This window comes from Ranitomeya imitator, chromosome 4 (assembly GCF_032444005.1).
Source record: "Ranitomeya imitator isolate aRanImi1 chromosome 4, aRanImi1.pri, whole genome shotgun sequence".
NCBI lineage: Eukaryota > Metazoa > Chordata > Amphibia > Anura > Dendrobatidae > Ranitomeya > Ranitomeya imitator.
In genome coordinates this window covers 571,618,794-571,643,528 of record NC_091285.1, presented here as the reverse complement: position 1 = coordinate 571,643,528, position 24,735 = coordinate 571,618,794, and the positions used below count along the sequence as shown (strand labels likewise).

The following is a 24,735-nucleotide window of genomic DNA, read 5'->3' as shown; positions in this document are numbered from 1 at the left end:
ACGCACGCAAAAATACACGCAAAAACGCAGCGTTTTGCGACGCATGCGTCGTTTTTTGCCGAAATTTGGACGCAAGAAAAATTCAACTTGTTGCGTTTTCTTGGTCCGACGCTTGCGGCAAAAAAGACGCATGCGTCGCACAACGCAACAAACAAAAACGCATGCGTCCCCCATGTTAAATATAGGGGCGCATGACGCATGCGTCGCCGCTGCGTCGCCCGACGCAAACCCGACGCAAACTAGCATAACGCTAGTGTGAACGTAGCCTAACAGGAGTATTTTCAGAGACACTGAGTTCCCTGTGATGTATTTGGCATTGGCAGGACAATAATATGTAACCTAATTATTTAATAGTTTTTTTTCTTTTGTATGTAAAGTTGTTTGTTTTTTAAAGCTTTCTTTATAGGTGTTTTTTTTGCTGTCATATTTTAATTTAGCATGCATGTGCAAGGGTGGTGGAGAATGACTGTCGCGTTTCTACCCCTGAAGACACCAATCGTGTAGTATTTATTATGTCTTGTGTCTTTTGTATATGGCAATATGTAGTGTGCCATGTAATATGTTTGCCTGTAAAGTGTTAGGAGTGTAAAGTGTAGGGCAAGACATAGTTTAAGGCTTAGGCCATGGGGTAGGTAGTGTAAGATAGTGACTGTAGTTAAGTAGCTACATGAGGGTAAGATAGTGTTAATGTTTGGGACTAGCCCATAGTGGGAGCAGCTTAGTGTTAGGGAAAGAGACCACTTCCTGTAGATAGTGAGATAGGGCTAAGTTCAAGTATGAGTACGAAGTGTTCTTTGAGTAGTGCTGCTGTTTTGGTGAACTACAGTAAAAGGAGAATAAAGGGACAATGGAGTAGAGAGACCTTGAAATGACTAGTGAGACAAAGTGGCCTTCCAAAGAAAAGGGGTTCTTGGATAGGACAATGTGTTGGGAGAAACCCTGAGCTTACAAAACAAAAATGATAATGAGCCTAAACAGGATTGAGTTTGTGGGACTTGTAGGAGTTCGGAGTGGAAGATCCAGGGAGCCAGTAGTGGAAGAAATAGGATGCAGAACCACTGAGCGATTAGAGAGTCTTGCTGATTAGGACTGTAGCGACAAGCTAGGTTGTGACGAAGTAGGGAGAAACAGTGTACTTCACCTGCCCTGGAGTAGACTGTAGTGGCAAGATACTGTGTGTATGCAAATGCTTTACACCATAAAGGACACATCCGTAAGACTTTGTACCCACTATCCTTTGTATAGAAGCCTTGCCAAGTTACAATTCAGTAAATACTGTAAGTTTCCGTTATTGAACTGTAGAACCTATGGTCCTGGCCAGCCAACACCACCGACTACTGGCAGCCTGCACGGGTGCAAGGCCCTCACAGTACGAAGGCCCAGCCAGGACCCACAGTTTCATGTAACGAGCCGGGGCGTGAAAGGAGGAGAAGAGTGCCTCGCACACAGCTACCGCCCAGTGCTACACATGGCTTAGTCTGCAGGATTGAGTCTTGCATCTGAGAGGACCGTACAGTGCAAAGAACACTCCAGTGGAAGATAAGATGGCAAACGTTGAACAGTCCAAGATGTGCCGAGCAAGGACTGCAAAATGACAGTGACTGGCGCAAAAAGGTAATATAGACTGGCCCATCATGGACGCACCAGAGGCAGAGTGGCGTGAAGCGGCATCCAGCCCTTCATCAGGTACGAATACTGCAGGGGTGTTGCAACCAAAAGTGTCCACCCACAGCAGGGAGTGACCGTCATTGCATAGTGAAGTGGAAGAAGACCCGCTTAGTAAGATGTGGCTCGAGGAAACGACATTGACTTTCGAGAAATGAAATGGTGAATCAGGGCAGACTCCGTCCAGTGAAAGGCGGGGCCATGACAGGCCTCAGTAAGAGAATTTTTAGGGGTTGTACATCAGAGAGGAAGCAGCACAGAGCAAAGATCGCAGACCGGAGAGCATGGCTAGAGTGCACCGGCCCTGGTATGGCATACCTAAACCGGGGAGGGCCGAGATGCAGAGAGTGCAGGAGGCTTATGGCTTTCATGGAGCGAGAGGTAATGCCAGGTGGCTTGACGGAGAAGGTTTTAGGCTCCGAAATGGAGGCTGAAGCCTATCATCCCAGCTTAGCCTGTGGTCCGTGGATGGGGTGACCACCTCAAAGACTTTTTGGTCCAGTGTCCTGCGAGTCTCCCACGTTTCCCCTCCAACCTCGAGGTGCCTTCCCCAGACTTGGAGGTAATGCTCAGCCCTGGGGATATACCTCTCACCTAATGAGAGGAATGGATTGCAGGGTGATCCAGGCTAAGAAGAAGAGGGAGCAGTGGGACCGGGCCTAGCTGTACAGTCCTGACAGAGAGGAGCTTGCCTGCCAGATTACCCAGGGCGTCATTAGGCACTATGACTGCGAACAAGGCATCAGCTTCATCATGGAGAAAGAAACCGGGCATAAGTTCTATATCAACGCCAGTTCCCTCCGAAAAGGGCCAAGCCTCCAAGAAGATGGACCAAGGGGCTAGTTCGCGATCACGGTCTCCAGAATCAGGTCGCAGACAAGAGAGATACCCGAAAATTTTCTGCCTCAACGGGACCCCATGGCACCTTGGGTCGCTCAGTCCTTGGGAACGAGAGTACGGAACGACAGTGGGGAAAGTGTCTTGACTTCCTGAGAGCCCCAGAGAACAACGAGAGCCTGGGACTGCTGAAAGGAGCGGCCAATTCGGACATGGTATACGTGAACCAGCGAGCACACTCGGCCATGCACGTAAGGAGAATCAAGTCCAAGGAGACCTGGATTTGAACGTGGCTGCTTGGGAGTCTGTAACTCAAGAAGAGGAATCGGATGGCAAGCGGGCCTAATTGTGTCAGCTGGCATATGTGCATTGGCCCAGAGTGTGAGTAGGTCAGGAGACCCACAGTATCTGGGAATTCCTCGTGTTGATGACTGCGGATGGCCAGTACGCTGTTTTCTTTCCTCCTTCTCCGTTTCTGTTGGACATCTCCCCACTGGACTGTGGAGATGTTGTAACTGCTGGAGGGTCCTACGCCCTCAGCCAGAGATGGGGGGGATTAAAAAGACTGTGTTCTTGTCTTACGGACTGAGGACTAAGGACTGTGACTCATGTGGACTCTGCCCCAAGAATGACTGTGTCCTGGTCACAAGGACCAATGTTTTGGGGAGAACCCAACATCAAAACCAGGTTAAAGCCTCGGGCTATGTTCACCCGGAAAGACAGTTACCAGGTCGAAGGCAGTTGGGTCTGCCCCTGGACTATTAAGTTAACCTGCAAGCCTAAAGAAATTGAACTCTTGGTTCAGGTTCTCAACCAAGTAAGACTGGGGTCATACTGTCCCACCAAGGAGAAGAACTTTGCTTGATCCAGAAGAGAGACTGTTTAAGTGTATTTGTGTGCAATGGTGTCTTCTAGGTACCTGAATGGTCGAGGTACTGGCCAGCCAACACCACCGACTATAGGCGTACTGCACGGGCTCAAGACCGTCACAGCACGAACACCAACACCCAGATTTTCATGTAGCGCGCCCTGGTGTAAAACAAGGGCCCAGTTCCTCACCCACTCCGCCCTACATATGTGTTTTTCCTGCAGATTTTTTAAGTTCTATAGAGAAGGCATTAGTAAAAATGCCTAACCCAGAAAATACCAGGATTTGAAAAACCACAGACCATAAAACACTAATAAAATGCTACAAACCAAAATGCTTTCTATGAAGTGCATTTCATATTTCACCACTCCAATAACACCTAGGCACAGTATTCTTGGGAAGGGGGATTTACAAGCCAGTAATAATCATACTATTTTCTAGGGAAAAATGTATATATTTGATGCCAGTGTACACAGACTTGTGTGTTCTCTACAATGACAGGGTATCTGTCAGTAAGATCAACACTCCAAACCATATGTATGGGCATACATGTCTTTGAAATGTAAATCTATTTGCACTCCATTTCATTTAATTCATGCAAATGTTGTGGTAAGTGCTCTGGATGGGACATAGAACTTAAGTATTTACTGCCTCACCAAGTTATTTCCGTGCCCAGCACCAGACTCTTTAGCTTGATTAATATCTCACTGGTGCCTGACGTTACACAGCCGATAAGCTATCAGGCTAGTTGCAAAGAAGCAACCTGGAGAGGCAGTGGCTCCTTAAGTGCTCAGTCACACCCAGAGCACCTAATGTCTTATTTGCATAAAATGAAGGAATGTAGCTACAGATAAAAGATATAAAGGTGTCGATGGATTTGCATTTCAAAGACCTGCATTAGCATATATGTGGTTTGGAGGGGGGTTGGTCTTACTGACAGATTCCTTTTAATGTAATTTGTTTTTATATGTAGAAAAGAGTCAAACCAAGATTATTAGTAGACATGCTAATACTTTAATAAATAAAGTAATATAAACACACAATTGTAAAAAAGTTTTATAAAAATTACAGATTTGAAACATTTCCTTGTAAAATTATTGCAATTGTTCAGAAATTAGAAAATGTTGTTTTATATATTTGTGCACATTAAATTTCTCACCAATGTATATCGATCAGAAAAGCACTGAAAGCGATGTTTCATTAACAGCCGAACATCTGGGATTATGCAGAGAAGCCTCGCACATGTAAGTTCTCAATGTCATAGGTAAATGTGTAATTTAGCAAACATTAGGAACAAAAAAGTCAGACAATATGACTTACATATGAGAAATACTCCAATATAAAAATGCATTAATGATCTAATACTAAACAAGTGTAGGGCAGATAACACTAACTCAACCATATTAGTGAATTGTTAAAAGGTTGGAAACCAGACTGTAAAATATCCAATATTCGAAGGAGGGAGGATAACTCCCATCATCAGAGGGTCCAACCGCCGCTACCTCCACTGATCCAGAGAAAAGTGAGAGTGAGAGAAAGGTGAGAGTAACAAGAGGCCAATTTACTTGACATGTAGTTTGGGGATGGGAAAGATGATGGAATGGAATGGATGATGGAATCCACAGACTGTAACATACTCATCCAACCTGGGAGAGTGTCAGCTAAAGGCGGCAATGGATTTAATGAGGTTTTCAGATTTTTGTTTTTTTAAAGGGAACATGTAACTTGATTTATGCTGCATGAATCAGAACTTGTGTGCTCCACTCCACTATTCTAAAAGACTCCGGTGGACTATAGAGAGATATGAGACTAATCCGATGCCATCCCCAGCCAGCGTCTTGATCCCGGTCAGGTGATTGACAGGACTCTATGTTCCCACCTGGCAGAGAGACCCGTCAATCAACTAGAGCGGTGCGGGAAGAAGTTGGCCGGTGGCGGCTCTGGACTAGCCTGCTCTCTGGCTTTGTTTCCCGGCTGACTAATCGAGCTAAGTTTTCTCTGAAATGCTGGAGCGTTTCCTGCTGTAATTGTGCAACCAGACTGATTCATGCCGCTTGTGGTTTAGGTAGTGGAAATCAAGTAACAGGTTCCCTTAAACTCCGTAGACTTGCTGTTCATGCAAAATATAATAATTAACTATAAATCACACACCCTTGCTCCAGCGAGGCAATACACAGCTGATTTAGGGCTTTATGGACAGGCTGCAGCTAACCACTGTTCTCAGCAGCTATGCCTGTGCAGATTACATCAGCTGGTGGGCTCAGAGATTGCCTGCAGTGGTCAAGTGAGCTGTAGTCCTGTCACAACTGCAGCATACCAACAAAGACCAGAGGACTGCATGTGATTGATCAAGACGGCTGATTCTGCTATATGCTTAGTGACCTCAAACTAACTACTGGACAACAGTAATTGCGAATGGACAAAATTGTTTTATTTCTGAACAAGTCTAATAATGATAATAAAAAATATATATTTATTTCTAAAGCGCCAACATGTTCTACAGCACTTTACATTTTAGTCTACAAGCTCCTCCTTAGGTTCCCCCAGAACCATGACCTAAATGGGCACCAAAAAGATGAGAGATTTAACAGACTACTCACAATAGAAAAGATCACTATAACACAAGACTAAAACAAAATGCCGCTAATTGAAATGGTACATTGGCATAACAACTATCTCGGACAACTTTGATCATATAGAATGTAGATTTTGGCCTTCCTAAGTATTACAAGGGTCAGATATTATTTTCACCCCCAGTATATTCTCCAACGTAAAGAAATTGGTCACAAGTGCAAACCTCAAGGGATAAAAGCCAATTCTTCTTTATTACCGAACTAGATGGAGGCCCGATGCCATCGCATCGGGAGGACGGTAATGTCACAATGGGGGCAGGCTTTGCAGCGTTGAAAATCTCTCCCCCATGTGCTCACCCACCTATCCACTCTCTCTTTCCCCATGTGCTGACTTCTCCCGTCTGTGCTCGCTGCTTTGACCTGTCTATTCCATGTGCTATACCCCCATCTCTCTCCTTCTTCCTGTGCTGTGTCCTCCCCTCACAGACATTACTGACATTACAGCAGGAGATCACAGAGGATACATTTTGTGAGGTAAAATATTGTTTAAAAACAGTCAGTGAAATATTTTATCTGACAAAAGAAATCCTCTGTGATCCCCTGCTGTAATGCCAGCATTGTCTTTTGCTTCCTCCCCTGCCAAGGAGATGTGGTGTGCTCCGTACACGATCAGCCACATATAATTTTTAAAATGAACTTTCGTTTGTGGGAAAATCCCTTTAATGTGGCCGGCTTCCTCTGCCTGTAGACACGTCACACATCTGCCGCCGGGATCAGCCGAATGATTCACTGCACCTGTGCGGAATTCGCACAGGTGCAGTAAATCAGACTGCCCCCATCTTTGTGGAGACAGATAGCGGCAGTCACATTAAAACTGTGCATGCACTCCTCCTGTACAAAGATGGCGGCGGTCAGTGAATCATTTGGCTGATCTCGGCGGTGGTGTGTTCGCAACGGTGTCTCACTGGTGGTACCGCGCAAGAGGCTGCGTACAGCGTATACAGTGTGCATGTGTGTGTGTGGGGGGGTGCGTACGGCGTAAACAATGTGTGAGTGTGCGTGTGGTGCGACGGTGTTCCGCTGGTGGTAAAGCGCATGAGGCTGGTTCCACCAGCAGTTTCCATATTGAGACACCCATCACTTGGGTGTCCCAATATGGAGGTCGGTGAACTTCTGCCACTTGGAATTCTGGGATCCGGATGTGAAGACATTACAAGGTAAGTATATATTAAGATAGATGTCAGAATGCCAAAAGACAAAACATCATAAATTTTCAAGCAGAAAAAAATCCACTCTGAGTCAAGGTACCGCTCTTAACACTGATATCAGGATTAGGAGCAGTTTTTTGTGCGAAACATGTAGTCCTATTGTTCTCCTTTATTACTGAACAGTCAATATAAATTGCAGGCGCTTGGACATGTGACAATTTTCTTCATATTGGAAGGGCAAGCAGGAGTATAGTCTACACAATTGAAATGGCCACACCTGGTGACCTGGTGTTCACATAGTTTCTATCCAATTTCCACCATCTTCTAGGATTGAATCAATCACCAACTATGGTGGGACTTACATGATAATTTTTCTACAAGCATATTTGGTGGTTTTAGAACAATACTTTACAAGATTCTTAAAAAAAAACAAAAAAAACACTGTCAGGTCCATGTAAAATTTTCAATAAGAAAAATCCAAATGTTCAAGCGGCAATTCCAGCAGCATATGAGTTTTCTGGTGTCTACAAAGATCTGCTCTATGTGTAAAGCATTTCCCACAATCGGGACAGGGAAAGGGTTTCTCACCTGAGTGAAATCTCCGATGTCTTATGAGAGTCGATATCTGGGTAAAACATCTGCCGCACTCAGGACAGGGAAACGGCTTCTCTCCCGTGTGGATTCTCTGATGTTTTACGAGATCAGCTTTCCGCGTGAAGCTTTTACCGCAATCTGTGCAGAGGAATGGTTTCTCCCCCGAGTGGATTTTCAGGTGCTGAATAAGGTTCGATTTCTTTTTGAAGCACTTCCCGCAGTTAGAGCACTGATATGACTTCTCCTCCGCATGGGTCCTCTGGTGCATCAATAGAGCCTCGTGCTCGGTGAAGCACTTACCACACTCCCAACAGGTGAAAATATTGTCACTCTGAACTGTACCGTATGGAGGGAAAGCAGATTTATCAGGACTCATTTCCCCATCGTAAGAATACTCATTATTCACATCCTGAAATTCTGAATGCTTGTTATTAAAACTACAGCTTTCTTCTGGGGAACCCTCCAAGTCATTTTTATCTTCCAATTCCAAATCTGGAGAGGAATTCCTGACGTTGTTGGCATTGCCTGTGGATAAAAAAAAATAGCTCTTATAAAATAACGTCAAAAGCTAAAAAAAATCATCAGAAAATATGCCCACATGGTACTCCAGCTGAGTCCTAGTCAAGTGAATGGGCCTGAGCTGAAGTACCAGACACATGTAGGTATGTAGGGGATGTAGCACTCTACCAGCTTCTTTACTCTGCTGATCGGCAAGAATCCCAGGATTCAGATAGAATGTTAGGATATAGTCCATAATTTTCAAGGACCATTAAAAGAGGAAATAAACCTTTTTTTTACATTTTGTTTGTCCTTTTAGTTGCAAGCAGATTGGTGGGAGTCTTTGTCCTGAGAACCCACTGATTGCTCAAAAAAACAAAACAGAGAAGTTCTCAGCTTAGGAGACAAGAAAACAACTAGAAAAAGATGGCACAACCACGGATTCAAAAGGGATCTACAGTTCAGATAATGCAAAAAAAAGTGAAAGAATTAAATACAGAGAAAAGGGCACTATATAAAGACAGTGATCACCTGGTAAGTGAAAAAATACTTTTATTAACAACAAGCCAAACAGCAGAGTATAAAAGCAATAAATACAAAAAACGAGCAATATGCTGGAAGCCAAACCATAACAGTATTGTGTCATATGTCAAATCCTCAATCAGGTCACACAAAAATGTAAATGCAGCATGAGGAGATTAAGGGCAGCTAGGTAGGTGGAAATCACAGAAACCTACATAGGAATGACCAAGTGAATCTAAACATGTGCAAAGAAATGCCCATAGATAAAGTGCACGTGCTGTGAAGGACTAAAATTAAGAAAGAGTAAAGCGAGCTTCATTTTGTGCTTGCGACTCCATCTTGTTGTTTACGAGATGAATACTGTTACTTAACTAGGCTAAAGTTCATAGCTGTTATAAAGCCAGATTGTTCTAGTCTGAATAAGATATGGACTCGGGGGTGTATTGCTGTGTAAGGCTACTTTCACACTAGCGTTAACTGCAATCCGTCACAATGCGTCGTTTTGCAGAAAAAACGCATCCTGCAAAAGTGCTTGCAGGATGCGTTTTTTCCCCATAGACTTGTATTGATGACGCATTGCGACGAATTGCCACACGTCACATCCGTCGTGCGACGGATGCGTCGTGCTTTGGCGGACCGTCGGGAGCAAAAAACGCTACATGTAACGTTTTTTGCTGCCGACGGACCGCTTTTTCCGACCACGCATGCGCGGCCGGAACTCCTCCCCCACCTCCCCGCACCTCACAATGGGGCAGCGGATGCGATGAAAATCTGCATCCGCTGTGCGGCGCTTACAACGCTAGCGTCGGTAACCTCGGCCCGACGCACTGCGACGGGCCGAGCCCGACGCTAGTGTGAAAAAAGCCTAAGACCTTGACGCACAAGCTGTTATGTTTTTTCTCTATGCCACAAAGACACGGCCATATATGTAGTTTCTGGTTTTTCTGCATTTTTTATAGGTTAAGTGCTGCAAGTGTGATTTTATACTATTGGTTGAAGTATAACTTGCTAAAACTACAAAAGAAGTGACCTAATAAACGGGGTCAGAGATCTGCTCGATCCTCCCAAACAGAGACACGTCTCCCTCTGCTCATTCTCAGTTGCTGGCAACACCCTGTGGATTAATCTGGAAATCACTTGGTCAACCGCGAAGGGTCACTTCAGATCCTCCCCCAACAGTGCAAACACAAAATATATCCTATCAAGGGTACCACATATGACGCATGTTAAAGTGTCGCAAATTGGAGATTTTAGGTGACCAAGACATATTATATAAATATGGATATATATATATATATATATATATATATTTTTTTTTTTTTTTTTTTAAATAAAATTTTCAACCAATTTTGGATTTGAGCAAATATGGACACTGCTTTATAAAAAAAAGATAAACATTAAGGAGGTAGATGTCAATCTTCATTACACCTAATACAATGTAAATTAACACATGGAGACAATTGTGCCCTCTGATTTGATGAAGTACTGTATTTAATTGGGAAATAAAAGCAAATTTCACAACGGCAATCTATAACATCCTAGCTGGTATAATACCCACCTGTAGCGATATCTATGGGGGTCTTCTCCTCCTTGCACTGCACACGACCGCTATTGTTCGCCTCATCTTTTTCCCACTGTATAACTTCAACTTTAATCTGAAATGTTTCTCCACCCTAGAAAACCGGGAATGATAAGGCGGATACTGTGAGATCAGGTAAAAAACAGGGCACCATAAGCTTCTCCACACATGGTCCAGTGGAGATTCATGCCAATCCGACGTCGTCTGGAGACATTTTTCAGTTGTACGTACCTCCCCATCTTGTGGGTCGCTTTGCTCTTCCTCTGAATGGAGAAGACTGGATGACACCTGTTTCTCTCTATCACCAAACCCATCTGTAGGAAACATACAGTTTATAAAGACATTGCTTCTATTTCATGGTCAGATGATGGGCTTTCCATTAGTGTATCTGGCATCTCAGGTAACTCGTGAGAATAAGCTGTTTGATGTGTGTGAATGTGAGAAATAAGACTATTTCAGGACACTTTATGACTTGTATTGAGCATTTTTCAATTTTCCGCCTATGCTGGCTTTTTTTTTTTTTTTTTACAATTTTCAGATTTCCTCGAGTCAGTAGATGGATGCACGCTGCTATGATGTCTCCCATACACAGCATAGAGAGAGAGATTTCTGCTTTTTTGTCAGTATGTAACACATGTACAGAAGCAGCAGCATGGAGGACATTATTATACAGCAGTACTAAGCAGTGTTGATTAGAGTTGAGCGACCTTGACCTTTTTAGAGTCGAGCCGGGTTTCGCGAAACCCGACTATCTCAAAAGTCGGGTCGAGTGAAATCGGCCGATTATGACGTAAAGTCGGGATCGACCGAAACACGAAACCCAATGTAAGTCAATGGGGCAGCATAGTCGGCAGTGAGTGGGGGCCAGGAAAACACCTAGAGTGCCCATTTTAATGTCAAAACCATCCATTCTTCTTAATGAAGCTTGTCAAGCGTAGTTTACCTTATAATAATTGGAAGGCATTTGAAATTGGGGGTCATTTGGCTAAAGTTGTGGTGGGTAGGGCTGGTTCAAGTAATTAGTGGGCCCAGGAAATCTGGACCACGTCACGGCAGTGGAGCAGGGAGAGGTAAGTATTTCAACTTTGCAAGTGCTGTGAACCTGAGCAAGCAGGGGGGGCCCACTCGTTGGCATTGGCACTGGCACAGGGCCCCTCAAAGTACAGCGGTGTGTTTGCACGGCGGGGGCGCCTCCCACCGGCAGCAACACTTTTGCGTACTATGAGAGGCCCTGTGCCAGTGACGTCGCCAACTAGTATTCCTCCCCCCACCTGAAGAAGGAACCTGCACTTTCATCTGCACCTTCCTCTTTGTCCCCGTGTAAGGTGGTATGGTATTGCGGGAAGAGCAACCTGACTTTCAGCAGGGTCACAATGTTGTTGTGTAGCGTGCACGGGGAATGTTGCGTTATGGGTCAATGTACCAGCAGACTCATCTATCACTGGCTGGGCAATGGGCAGGATGAGGAGGAAACACAGATATAGGCCCAAAGAATAAAGTTGGCTAAATGCAGTTCAAAATTGGTAACACAGGAATAACCAGGGGGCATTGCAGTGGAGGACAACTGGAATGAGAGGCTGACACAGAGAGTAGGCCCAAATCAGTAAGTAGTCGAAATGCAGTTCAAAATTGGCAACCGTAGTAAACAGGCGGCACAGCTTTGTTCAGTGGAGGAGAACAGCAAGGAGTGGCAGACACCGATAGTAGGCCCCAACCCAACTAGTAGGCCAAATGCAGTCTAACATTAACAACTACTTAACGAGCGCCTGAAAACGGAATTTCAGGACAGGAAACCAGGAGAACAGCAAGGAGTGTCAGACACCGATAGTAGGCCCCAAACCAACTAGTACGCCAAATGCAGTTGTTCCGTTTAACCACAATTTAATGAGAGCCTGAAGATAGAAGTTCAGGAAAGGCAACCTGGAGAACACCTTGGAGTGTAACACACCATCTCTCTACACCCCATACCCAATTTGTAGGCCTAATGCAGCGTAGTTTCCAACAACTACTAAACGAGAGCCGGAAGATCGAAGCAATGGAGAGGAAACCTGGGGAACACCTTGGAGTGTAACACACCATCTCTCTACACCCCATACCCAATTTGTAGGCCTAATGCAGCGTAGTTTCCAACAACTACTAAACGAGAGCATGAAGATCGAAGCAATGGAGAGGAAACCTGGGGAACACCTTGGAGTGGAACACACCATCTCTCTACACCCCATACCCAATTTGTAGGCCTAATGCAGCGTAGTTTCCAACAACTACTAAACGAGAGCATGAAGATCGAAGCAATGGAGAGGAAACCTGGGGAACACCTTGGAGTGGAACACACCATCTCTCTACACCCCATACCCAATTTGTAGGCCTAATGCAGCGTAGTTTCCAACAACTACTAAACGAGAGCATGATGATCGAAGCATTGGCGAGGAAACCTGGGGAACACCTTGGAGTGGAACACACCATCTCTCTACAGTGGAACACACCATCTCTCTACACCCCATACCCAATTTGTAGGCCTAATGCAGCGTAGTTTCCAACAACTACTAAACGAGAGCCGGAAGATCGAAGCTCAGGAAAGGCAACCTGGGGAACACCTTGGAGTGGAACACACCATCTCTCTACACCCCATACCCAATTTGTAGGCCCAATGCAGCGTAGTTTCCAACAACTACTAAACGAGAGCCGGAAGATCGAAGCTCAGGAAAGGCAACCTGGGGAACACCTTGGAGTGTAACAAACCCTCTCTCTACACCACGGAAGGGCTGATTCTTAGGAAGGAAGGCTGTCGGAAAGAAGCAGGGCGCGTCCGAGGGTGATTATATTCTTATTAGGTATATACTCACCCTCGGACGCGCCCTGCTTCTTTATTTGTAATGAATGTTTATTTGCAATGTGGTTTTGACTTACTCTATTTTTTTGGTAAATAATGATTTTATTATTTTCATTGTTTTGCATCTTCTTGGCAATAATATAAAGAAGACGCGACAGGACAACACTCGGTGGATGCCATATCTGTGTTTAAAATTGAAAAAACCTTTCAGTTAACTACTTGCAGGAGAAAGTTATTGTAGCTGGTGGCCATTTTTAGTACTGTACCAGATTTTTGTTGTATGTGTTTGTTTTTAATGTTAAAATGTCTGCATTTGATATCTCTCCAGTATTTTCTTTGTTATAAGCAACATACTTATTTTTATATTTTCTGATGTTGGTTCCAGGGGTACACGGGCAGCAGTGGTGTGGTCAGTGGAGGCCTAGTGGAAGGAGTGACCGCAGACAGGCATCGAAGGCCTAAAATAATAACACATGGCTGTAGGCAATTTTAAATTGGTTCCAGGGGTACACGGGCAGCAGTGGTGTGGTCAGTGGAGGCCTAGTGGAAGGAGTCACCGCAGACAGGCATCGAAGGCCTAAAATAATAACACATGGCTGTAGGCAATTTTAAATTGGTTCCAGGGGTACACGGGCAGCAGTGGTGTGGTCAGTGGAGGCCTAGTGGAAGGAGTCACCGCAGACAGGCATCGAAGGCCTAAAATAATAACACATGGCTGTAGGCAATTTTAAATTGGTTCCAGGGGTACACGGGCAGCAGTGGTGTGGTCAGTGGAGGCCTAGTGGAAGGAGTCACCGCAGACAGGCATCGAAGGCCTAAAATAATAACACATGGCTGTAGGCAATTTTAAATTGGTTCCAGGGGTACACGGGCAGCAGTGGTGTGGTCAGTGGAGGCCTAGTGGAAGGAGTCACCGCAGACAGGCATCGAAGGCCTAAAATAATAACACATGGCTGTAGGCAATTTTAAATTGGTTCCAGGGGTACACGGGCAGCAGTGGTGTGGTCAGTGGAGGCCTAGTGGAAGGAGTGACCGCAGACAGGCATCGAAGGCCTAAAATAATAACACATGGCTGTAGGCAATTTTAAATTGGTTCCAGGGGTACACGGGCAGCAGTGGTGTGGTCAGTGGAGGCCTAGTGGAAGGAGTGACCGCAGACAGGCATCGAAGGCCTAAAATAATAACACATGGCTGTAGGCAATTTTAAATTGGTTCCAGGGGTACACAGGCAGCAGTGGTGTGGTCAGTGGAGGCCTAGTGGAAGGAGTCACCGCAGACAGGCATCGAAGGCCTAAAATAATAACACATGGCTGTAGGCAATTTTAAATTGGTTCCAGGGGTACACGGGCAGCAGTGGTGTGGTCAGTGGAGGCCTAGTGGAAGGAGTCACCGCAGACAGGCATCGAAGGCCTAAAATAATAACACATGGCTGTAGGCAATTTTAAATTGGTTACAGGGGTACACGGGCAGCAGTGGTGTGGTCAGTGGAGGCCTAGTGGAAGGAGTGACCACAGACAGGCATCGAAGGCCTAACATAACAAAAATGTCAATACAATGGTATTGTCAGTGGCAGGCATTGAAGGATGTCAGCGCATAGACTAAACATTGGTGGAGCTGTGAGATAATTTTGCAAGTGGTAGAGCACTGTTTGAGCTGGGGTGGGGGGAAACTGTCTTGTGGCCGGCGGTACAGGCCCAGGGCCCCTCATATTACAACGGTATGTCTGACGTTGGGTGCGCACCACCACCGCCAGAGACACTTTATTGTACTAGGAGGGACCCAGTGGCAGTGCCGTCGACCAAAAGCGGGCTCACCCACCTCTTCAGACAAACTGCACTCTCACGGGTGCTGTCGCCAAGTGTCGATACCACGGCCCCGTGTGGGGAGTTTGGCCATTTAGTGAGGTGTAAACATGTCGTATGCTGGACAATCAGGTGCAGAAAATTACGAGATTGGAAAAGGCATTCAGAATAGTCCACAGGCAAGACCTTTTCATAGGAAAGCTAGGTGTCAGCCGGGCAAGGTGGGGCAAAAGATTTCGAAATCCAGTTGTGGTTCATTTTAATGAAGGTTAGATCATCTACATTTTGGGTAGCCAGACGAGTCCTTTTTTCTGTTAGTATTGAACCTGCAGCACTGAATACTCTTTCTGATAGGACACTAGCTGCCGGGCAAGCAAGCTCCTGCAATGCATATTCTGCCAATTCTGGCCAGGTGTCTAATTTTGATGTCCAGTAATCAAATGGGAATGACGGTTGAGGGAGAACATCGATAAGGGATGAAAAATAGTTTGTAACCATACTGGACAAATGTTGTCTCCTGTCACTTTGAATTGATGCTGCAGTACCTGTCCTGTCTGCGGTCATAGCAAAATCACTCCACAACCTGGTCAGAAAACCCCTCTGGCCAACGCCACTTCTGATTTCTGCCCCTCTAACACCTCTGGTCTGCTGGCCCCTGCAGCTCGTGTGAGAACGATCACGGGCGCTGTGTGCAGGGAATGCCAGAAGCAAACGGTCAACAAGAGTTGATTGTTTGGTTGCTAATATTAGTTCCAAGTTCTCATGTGGCATTATATTTTGCAATTTGCCTTTATAGCGAGGATCAAGGAGGCAGGCCAACCAGTAATCGTCATCATTCATCATTTTAGTTATGCGTGTGTCCCTTTTGAGGATACGTAAGGCATAATCCGCCATGTGGGCCAAAGTTCCAGTTCTCAAATCTGCGGTTGTGCTTGGTTGAGGGGCAGTTTCAGGCAAATCCACGTCACTTGTGTCCCTCAAAAAACCAGAACCCGGCCTTGCCGCGCCACCAATTTCCAGTGGCCCCGGAAAAGCTTCCTCATTAAAAATATAATCATCCCCATCATCCTCCTCGTCCTCCTCCTCCTCTTCGCCCGCTACCTCGTCCTGTACACTGCCCTGGCCAGACAATGGCTGACTGTCATCAAGGCTTTCCTCTTCCTCAGCTGCAGACGCCTGATCCTTTATGTGCGTCAAACTTTGCATCAGCAGACGCATTAGGGGGATGCTCATGCTTATTATGGCATTGTCTGCACTAACCAGCCGTGTGCATTCCTCAAAACACTGAAGGACTTGACACATGTCTTGAATCTTCGACCACTGCACACCTGACAACTCCATGTCTGCCATCCTACTGCCTGCCCGTGTATGTGTATCCTCGCACAAAAACATAACAGCCCGCCTCTGTTCACACAGTCTCTGAAGCATGTGCAGTGTTGAGTTCCACCTTGTTGCAACGTCTATGATTAGGCGATGCTGGGGAAGGTTCAAAGAACGCTGATAGGTCTGCATACGGCTGGAGTGTACGGGCGAACGGCGGATGTGTGAGCAAAGTCCACGCACTTTGAGGAGCAGGTCGGATAACCCCGGATAACTTTTCAGGAAGCACTGCACCACCAGGTTTAAGGTGTGAGCCAGGCAAGGAATGTGTTTCAGTTGGGAAAGGGAGATGGCAGCCATGAAATTCCTTCCGTTATCACTCACTACCTTGCCTGCCTCAAGATCTACAGTGCCCAGCCACGACTGCGTTTCTTTCTGCAAGAACTCGGACAGAACTTCCGCGGTGTGTCTGTTGTCGCCCAAACACTTCATAGCCAATACAGCCTGCTGACGTTTGCCAGTAGCTGCCCCATAATGGGAGACCTGGTGTGCAACAGTGGCAGCTGCGGATGGAGTGGTTGTGCGACTGCGGTCTGTGGACGAGCTCTCGCTTCTGCAGGAGGACGAAGAGGAGGAGGAGGGGGTGCGAACGGCTACAGCCAATTGTTTCCTAGACCGTGGGCTAGGCAGAACTGTCCCAAACTTGCTGTCCCCTGTGGACCCTGCATCCACCACATTTACCCAGTGCGCCGTGATGGACACGTAACGTCCCTGGCCATGCCTACTGGTCCATGCATCTGTTGTCAGGTGCACCTTTGTGCTCACAGATTGCCTGAGTGCATGGACGATGCGCTCTTTAACATGCTGGTGGAGGGCTGGGATGGCTTTTCTGGAAAAAAAGTGTCGACTGGGTAGCTCGTAGCGTGGTACAGCGTAGTCCATCAGGGCTTTGAAAGCTTCGCTTTCAACTAACCGGTAGGGCATCATCTCTAACGAGATTAGTCTAGCTATGTGTGCGTTCAAACCCTGTGTACGCGGATGCGAGGCTAAGTACTTCCTTTTTCTAACCATAGTCTCATGTAGGGTGAGCTGGACTGGAGAGCTGGAGATCGTGGAACTAGCGGGGGTGCCGGTGGACATGGCAGACTGAGAGGCGGTGGGAGATGGTATTGTTGCCACCGGTGCCCTAGATGCAGTGTTTCCTACTACGAAACTGGTGATTCCCTGACCCTGACTGCTTTGGCCTGGCAAAGAAACCTGCACAGATACTGCAGGTGGTGCGGAAAATGGTGGCCCTACACTGCCGGAAGGGATGTTGCGTTGCTGACTAGCTTCATTGGCCGAGGGTGCTACAACCTTAAGGGACGTTTGGTAGTTAGTCCAGGCTTGCAAATGCATGGTGGTTAAATGTCTATGCATGCAACTTGTATTGAGACTTTTCAGATTCTGTCCTCTGCTTAAGGTAGTTGAACATTTTTGACAGATGACTTTGCGCTGATCAATTGGATGTTGTTTAAAAAAATGCCAGACTGCACTCTTTCTAGCATCGGATACCTTTTCAGGCATTGCAGACTGAGCTTTAACCGGATGGCCACGCTGTCCTCCAACAGGTTTTGGCTTTGACACGCGTTTTGGGCAAGATACGGGCCCGGCAGATGGAACCTGTTGCGATGTTGATGCCTGCTGCGGCCCCTCCTCCTCCGCTTCAGAACTGCTGCCGCCTGCACCCTGTTCCCCCAATGGCTGCCAATCGGGGTCAAGAACTGGGTCATCTATTACCTCTTCTTGTAGCTCGTCTGCAACTTCGTCTGTGTCACCGTGTCGGTCGGTGGTATAGCGTTCGTGATGGGGCAACATAGTCTCATCAGGGTCTGATTCTTGATCAGCACCCTGCGAGGGCAATGTTGTGGTCTGAGTCAAAGGACCAGCATAGTAGTCTGGCTGTGGCTGTGCATCAGTGCACTCCATGTCAGATTCAACTTGTAATGGGCATGGACTGTTAACTGCTTCACTTTCTAAGCCAGGGACGGTATGTGTAAAGAGCTCCATGGAGTAACCCGTTGTGTCGCCTGCTGTATTCTTCTCTGTTGTTGTTTTTGCTGAAGAGGACAAGGAAGCGACTTGTCCCTGACCGTGAACATCCACTAACGACGCGCTGCTTTGACATTTACCAGTTTCACGAGAGGAGGCAAAAGAGCTAGAGGCTGAGTCAGCAAGATAAGCCAAAACTTGCTCTTGCTGCTCCGGCTTTAAAAGCGGTTTTCCTACTCCCAGAAAAGGGAGCGTTCGAGGCCTTGTGTAGCCAGACGACGAACCTGGCTCCACAGCTCCAGACTTAGGTGCAATATATTTTTTCCCACGACCAGCTGATGCTCCACCACTACCACTACCCTCATTACCAGCTGACAATGAACGCCCCCGGCCACGACCTCTTCCACCATACTTCCTCATTGTTTTAAAAAAGTAAACAAACTAACGGTATTTGTTGCTGTCACACAAATTACACGGTGAGCTATAACTTCAGTATGATTTAGCTACCCCTTTACAGGTGAGTGAGACCACAACGAAAATCAGGCACAATGTTACATACTCTGTTGTTGGTGGCAACAAATGAGAGAGATGCCACACACGCAGGACTGTCACTGAAGCACAAATGTAAATATTAATCTCCCACTGATTTGATTTTTTTTTTTTTTAAGGGAGACTTTAGGAAAAAAAATAATAGAATAAAATGATTTTTTCAGGAAGAATTTAGAAACCAAATAAAATAAAATGATTTTTTCAGGGAGAATTTAGAAAACAAATAAAACAAAAAAAGGCTTTCTATGGCCCACTGAGTGAGAGATGACGCACACAGGAGTCAGGAGTGGCATACAAGCCCAGAGGCCAATATTTATCTCCCACTGATTGATGTAGTAATTTTTTCAGGTAGATTTTGGAACCCAAATCAAGCTAAAAAAATAATAGGCTTTCTATGGCCCACAATTGGAGAGAGAGAGAGAGATGGCACACTCAGGAGTCAAGACTGGCACACAAGCAGAAAGGGCAATATTAATCTCCCACTGATTTGTTTTTTTTTGTTTTTTTTTTCAGGGAGACTTTAGGAAAAAAACAAATAGAATAAAATGATTTTTTCAGGAAGAATTTAGAAACCAAAGAAAATAAAATGATTTTTTCAGGGAGAATTTAGAAAACAAATAAAACAAAAAAAGGCTTTCTATGGCCCACTGAGTGAGAGATGACGCACACAGGAGTCAGGAGTGGCACACAAGCCCAGAGGCCAATATTTATCTCCCACTGATTGATGTAGTGATTTTTTCAGGTAGATTTTGGAACCCAAATCAAGCTAAAAAAATAATAGGCTTTCTATGGCCCACAATTGGAGAGAGAGAGAGAGATGGCACACCCAGGAGTCAAGACTGGCACACAAGCAGAAAGGGCAATATTAACCCCTTAGTGACAGAGCCAATTTGGTACTTAATGACCGAGCCAATTTTTGCAATTCTGACCACTGTCACTTTATGAGGTTATAACTCTGGAACGCTTCAACGGATCCCGCTGATTCTGAGATTGTTTTTTCGTGACATATTGTACTTCATGTTAGTGGTAACATTTCTTCGATATTACTTGCGATTATTTATGAAAAAAACGGAAATATGGCGAAAATTTTTAAAATTTTGCAATTTTCAAACTTTGTATTTTTATGCCCTTAAATCAGAGAGATATGTCACGAAAAATAGTTAATAAATAACATTTCCCACATGTCTACTTTACATCAGCACAATTTTGGAAACAAAATTTTTTTTTGTTAGGGAGTTATAAGGGTTAAAAGTTGACCAGCAATTTCTCATTTTTACAACACCATTTTTTATTAGGGACCACATCACATTTGAAGTCATTTTGAGGGGTCTATATGATAGAAAATAATGAAGTGTGACACCATTCTAAAAACTACACCCCTCAAGGTTCTCAAAACCACATTCAAGAAGTTTATTAACCCTTTACGTGCTTCACAGGAACTGAAACAATGTGGAAGGAAAAAATGAACATTTAACTTTTTTTTGCAAACATCTTAATTCAGAACCATTTTTTTTATTTTCACAAGTGTAAAAACAGAAATGTAACCATAAATTTTGTTATGCAATTTCTCCTGAATATGCCAATACCCCATATGTGGGGGTAAACCACTGTTAGGGCGCACCGCAGAACTTAGAAGTGAAGGAGCGCCGTTTTACTTTTTCAATGTTGAATTGGCTGGAATTGAGATTGGATGCCATGTCGCGTTTGGAGAGCCCCTGATGTGCCTAAACAGTGGAAACCCCCCACAAGTGACACCATTTTGGAAACTAGACCCCTTAAGGAACTTATCTAGATGTGTGGTGAGCACTTTGAACCCCCAAGTGCTTCACAGAAGTTTATAACGTAGAGCCGTGAAAATAAAAAAATCGCTTTTGTTTACACAAAAATGATCTTTTTGCCCACAAATTCTTATTTTCACAAGGGTAACAGGAGAAATTAGACCACAAAAGTTGTTGTGCGATTTCTCCTGAATACGTCGATACCCCATATGTGAGGGTAAACCACTGTTTGGGCGCACCGCAGAGCTTGGAAGTGAAGGAGCGCCGTTTTACTTTTTCAATGTTGAATTGGCTGGAATTGAGATTGGATGCCATGTCGCGTTTGGAGAGCCCCTGATGTGCCTAAACAGTGGAAACCCCCCACAAGTGACACCATTTTGGAAACTAGACCCCTTAAGGAACTTATCTAGATGTGTGGCGAGCACTTTGAACCCCCATGTGCTTCACAGAAGTTTATAACGTAGAGCCGTGAAAAAAAAAATATTTTTTTTTTCCACAAAAAAGATATTGTAGCCCCCAAGTTTTTATTTTTACAAGGGTAACAAGAGAAATTGGAACCCAAAAGTTGTTGTCCAATTTGTCTTGAGTATGCTGGTACCCCATATGTGGGGGTAAACCACTGTTTGGGCGCACGGCAGAGCTCGGAAGGAAGGAGCGCCGTTTTGGAATGCAGACTTTGATAGAATGGTCTGCGGGTATTATGTTGCATTTGCAGAGCCCCTGATGTACCTAACCAGTAGAAACCCTCCACAAGTGACCCCATTTTGGAAACTAGACCCCCCAAGGAACTTATCTAGATGTGTGGTGAGAACTTTGAATGCCCAAGTGCTTCACAGAAGTTTAGAATGCAGAGTCGTGAAAATAAAAAATATTTTTTTTTTCACAAAAAAGATTTTGTAGCCCCCAAGTTTTTATTTTCACAAGGGTAACAGGAGAAATTGGACTGCAATAGTTGTTGTCCAATTTATCCCGAGTACGCTGATGTGCCATATGTGGGGGTAAACCACTGTTTGGGCGCACGGCAGAGCTCGGAAGGGAAGGAGCGCCTTTTTGGAATGCAGACTTTGATAGAATGGTCTGTGGGCATTATGTTGCGATTGCAGAGCCCCTGATATACCTAAACTGTAGTAACCCCCCACAAGTGACCCAATTTTGGAAACTAGACCCCCCAAGGAACTTATCTAGATGTGTGGTGAGAACTTTGAATGCCCAAGTGCTTCACAGAAGTTTAGAATGCAGAGTCGTGAAAATAAAAAATATTTTTTTTTTCACAAAAAAGATTTTGTAGCCCCCAAGTTTTTATTTTCACAAGGGTAACAAGAGAAATTGGACCCCAGAAGTTGTTGTCCAATTTATCCCGAGTACGCTGATGCCCCATATGTGGGGGTAACCCACTGTTTGGGCGCACGGCAGAGCTCAGAAGGGAGGGAGCACCATTTGACTTTTTGAGCGCAAAATTGGCTGTCGTGTTTGGAGACCCCCTGATGTACCTAAACAGTGGAAACCCCCCAATTCTAGCTCCAACCCCTAACCCTAATCCCAACCTGATCCATAATCCTAATCACTAACCCTAACCATAATCACAACCCTTACCCCAAAACAACCCTAATGTCAACCCTAACCATAACCCTAATCAAAACCCTAAATCCAACACACCCCTAATCCTAATCTCAACCCTAACCTCAAACCTAACCCTAATCCCAATACACCCCTAATCACAACCCTAACCTTAACCCTAATCCCAAACCTAACCCTAATCCCAAGCGTAACCCTAATGCCAACCCTAACCCTAATACCAACCCTAATCCAAACCCTAAACCTAATCCCAGCTCTAACCCTAACTTTAGCCCCAACCCTAGCCCTAACTTTAGCCCAAACCCTAACCCTAGCCCTAAGGCTACTTTCACACTTGCGTTGTTTGGCATTCCGTCGCAATCCGTCGTTTTGGACAAGAAACGGATCCTGCAAATGTGCCCGCAAGATGCGTTTTTTGCCCATAGTATTGCCGACGGATCGTGACGGATGGCCACACGTCGCGTCCGTCGTGCACTGGATCAGTTGTGTTTTGGCGGAGCGTCGGCACAAAAAAACGTTCAATGAAACGTTTTTTTGTACGTCGCATCCGCCATTTCTGACCGCGCATGCGTGGCCGTAACTCCGCCCCCTCCTCCCCAGGACATAGATTGGGCAGCGGATGCGTTGAAAAACTACAGCTGCTGCCCACGTTGTGCACAATTTTCACAACGTGCGTCGGTATGTCGGGCCGACGCATTGCGACGGCCCCGTACCGACGTAAGTGTGAAAGAAGCCTAACCCTAAATTTAGCCCCAACCCTAACCCTAAATTTAGCCCCAACCCTAACCCTAAATTTAGCCCCAACCCTAGCCCTAACCCTAGCCCTAACCCTACCCCTAACCCTACCCCTAACCCTAACCTAACCCTACCCCTAACCTAACCCTACCCCTAACCCTACCCCTAACCCTACCCCTAACCCTACCCCTAACCTAACCCTAGCCGTAACCCTACCCCTAACCCTAACCTAACCCTACCCCTAACCTAACCCTAGCCGTAACCCTACCCCTAACCTAACCCTACCCCTACCCTAACCCTACCCCTAACCCTACCCCTAACCCTACCCCTAACCCTGCCCCTAACCCTACCCCTAACCCTAACCCTACCCTACCCCTACCCCTAACCCTAACCCTACCCCTAACCCTACCCCTAACCCTACCCCTAACCCTAACCCTAATTTTAGCCCTAACCGCTGTTCTCCTGCCGGCCGGCAGATGGAGACAGATGGCGGGCGCACTGGGCATGCGTCCGCCATGTTCTTCTGCCGGCGGCCAGGAGGAGCAGCAAGAGGATCCAGGGACCTAGGTGAGTATGCTAGGGTCCCCGAATCCCCCTATTTCTCTGTCCTCTGATGTGCGATCACATCAGAGGACAGAGAATTACACTTTACTTTTTTTTTTTTTTTTGCGGTCGCCGGTAAACAGTTAATTACCGGCGATCGCAAAACAGGGGTCGCTAAAACCGACCCCCGATCATGCTCTTTGGGGTCTCGGCTACCCCAGGCAGCCGAGACCCCAAAGATTCTCCCGGTGCCGGCCGGCGGGCGCACTGCGCATGCGCCCGCCATTTTGAAGATGGCGGCGCCCACCGGGAGACACGAGGAGCATCGGGGGAGCTAGGTGAGTATTGGGGGGCCACCTGGGACCCCTTTTCTCTGTCCTCCGATGTGCGATCACATCGGAGGACAGAGAAATTAAAAAGAGATCGCTTTTTTTTTTTTTTTTTGCGATCGCCGGTAACCGGTTAATTACCGGCGATCGCAAATGCGGGGAGGGTTAAAAACCCCCCGAATCATGTTCTCTGGGGTCTCGGCTACCCTCGGCAGCCGAGACCCCGGAGAAAATCGGCCTGTGGGGGGCGCTATACACTTTTTCCACAGCGCCGTTAATTAACGGCGCTGTGGTTTAAGTACCCTTAGCGGCCGCCGTTAAAAGGCGTATCGGCGGTCGCTAAGGGGTTAATCTCCCACTGATTTGTTTTTTTTTTGTTTTTTTTCAGGGAGATTTTAGGAAAAAAAAATAGAATAAAATGATTTTTTCAGGAAGAATTTAGAAACCAAATAAAATAAAATGATTTTTTCAGGGAGAATTTAGAAAACAAAACAAAAAAAGGCTTTCTATGGCCCACTGAGTGAGAGATGACGCACACAGGAGTCAGGAGTGGCACACAAGCCCAGAGGCCAATATTTATCTCCCACTTTTTTTTTTTTGTTCCAGGGAAACTTTATAAACCCAATAAAAAAAATAATAAATAGGCTTTCTATGGCCCACTATCTGAGAGACAGAGAGAGATGGCACGCTTAGGACTGGCACACAAGCCCAAAGGCCAATATTAATCTCCCTTTTTTTTTAAGGGAGAATTTATAAAACCAAAAAAAAAAAAATAAATAGGCTTTCTATGGCCCACTATTTGTGAGAGAGATGGCACGCTCAGGACTGGCACACAAGCCCAGAGGCCAATATTAATCTCCCACTTTTTTTTTTTTTTCCAGGGAAAATTTATAAACCCA

The 24,735-nt window shown here is 45.7% G+C and overlaps 1 protein-coding gene across 2 annotated transcripts in view; it reads right to left on the bottom strand.

Annotated features, from left to right (window-relative positions):
• Nucleotides 1-24,735, bottom strand: part of LOC138676749 (zinc finger protein 271-like) — a 90,535-nt gene that overhangs the window by 5,750 nt on the left and 60,050 nt on the right. For both annotated transcript variants that reach the window (XM_069766325.1, XM_069766326.1), the window contains exons 6-8: nt 10,576-10,658; nt 10,324-10,438; nt 7,740-8,270 (exon numbers count right to left, since the gene is read on the bottom strand). In XM_069766325.1, the coding sequence (XP_069622426.1) occupies nt 7,740-8,270; nt 10,324-10,438; nt 10,576-10,658 (729 nt within the window). The remainder of the gene's footprint in view (nt 1-7,739; nt 8,271-10,323; nt 10,439-10,575; nt 10,659-24,735) is intronic.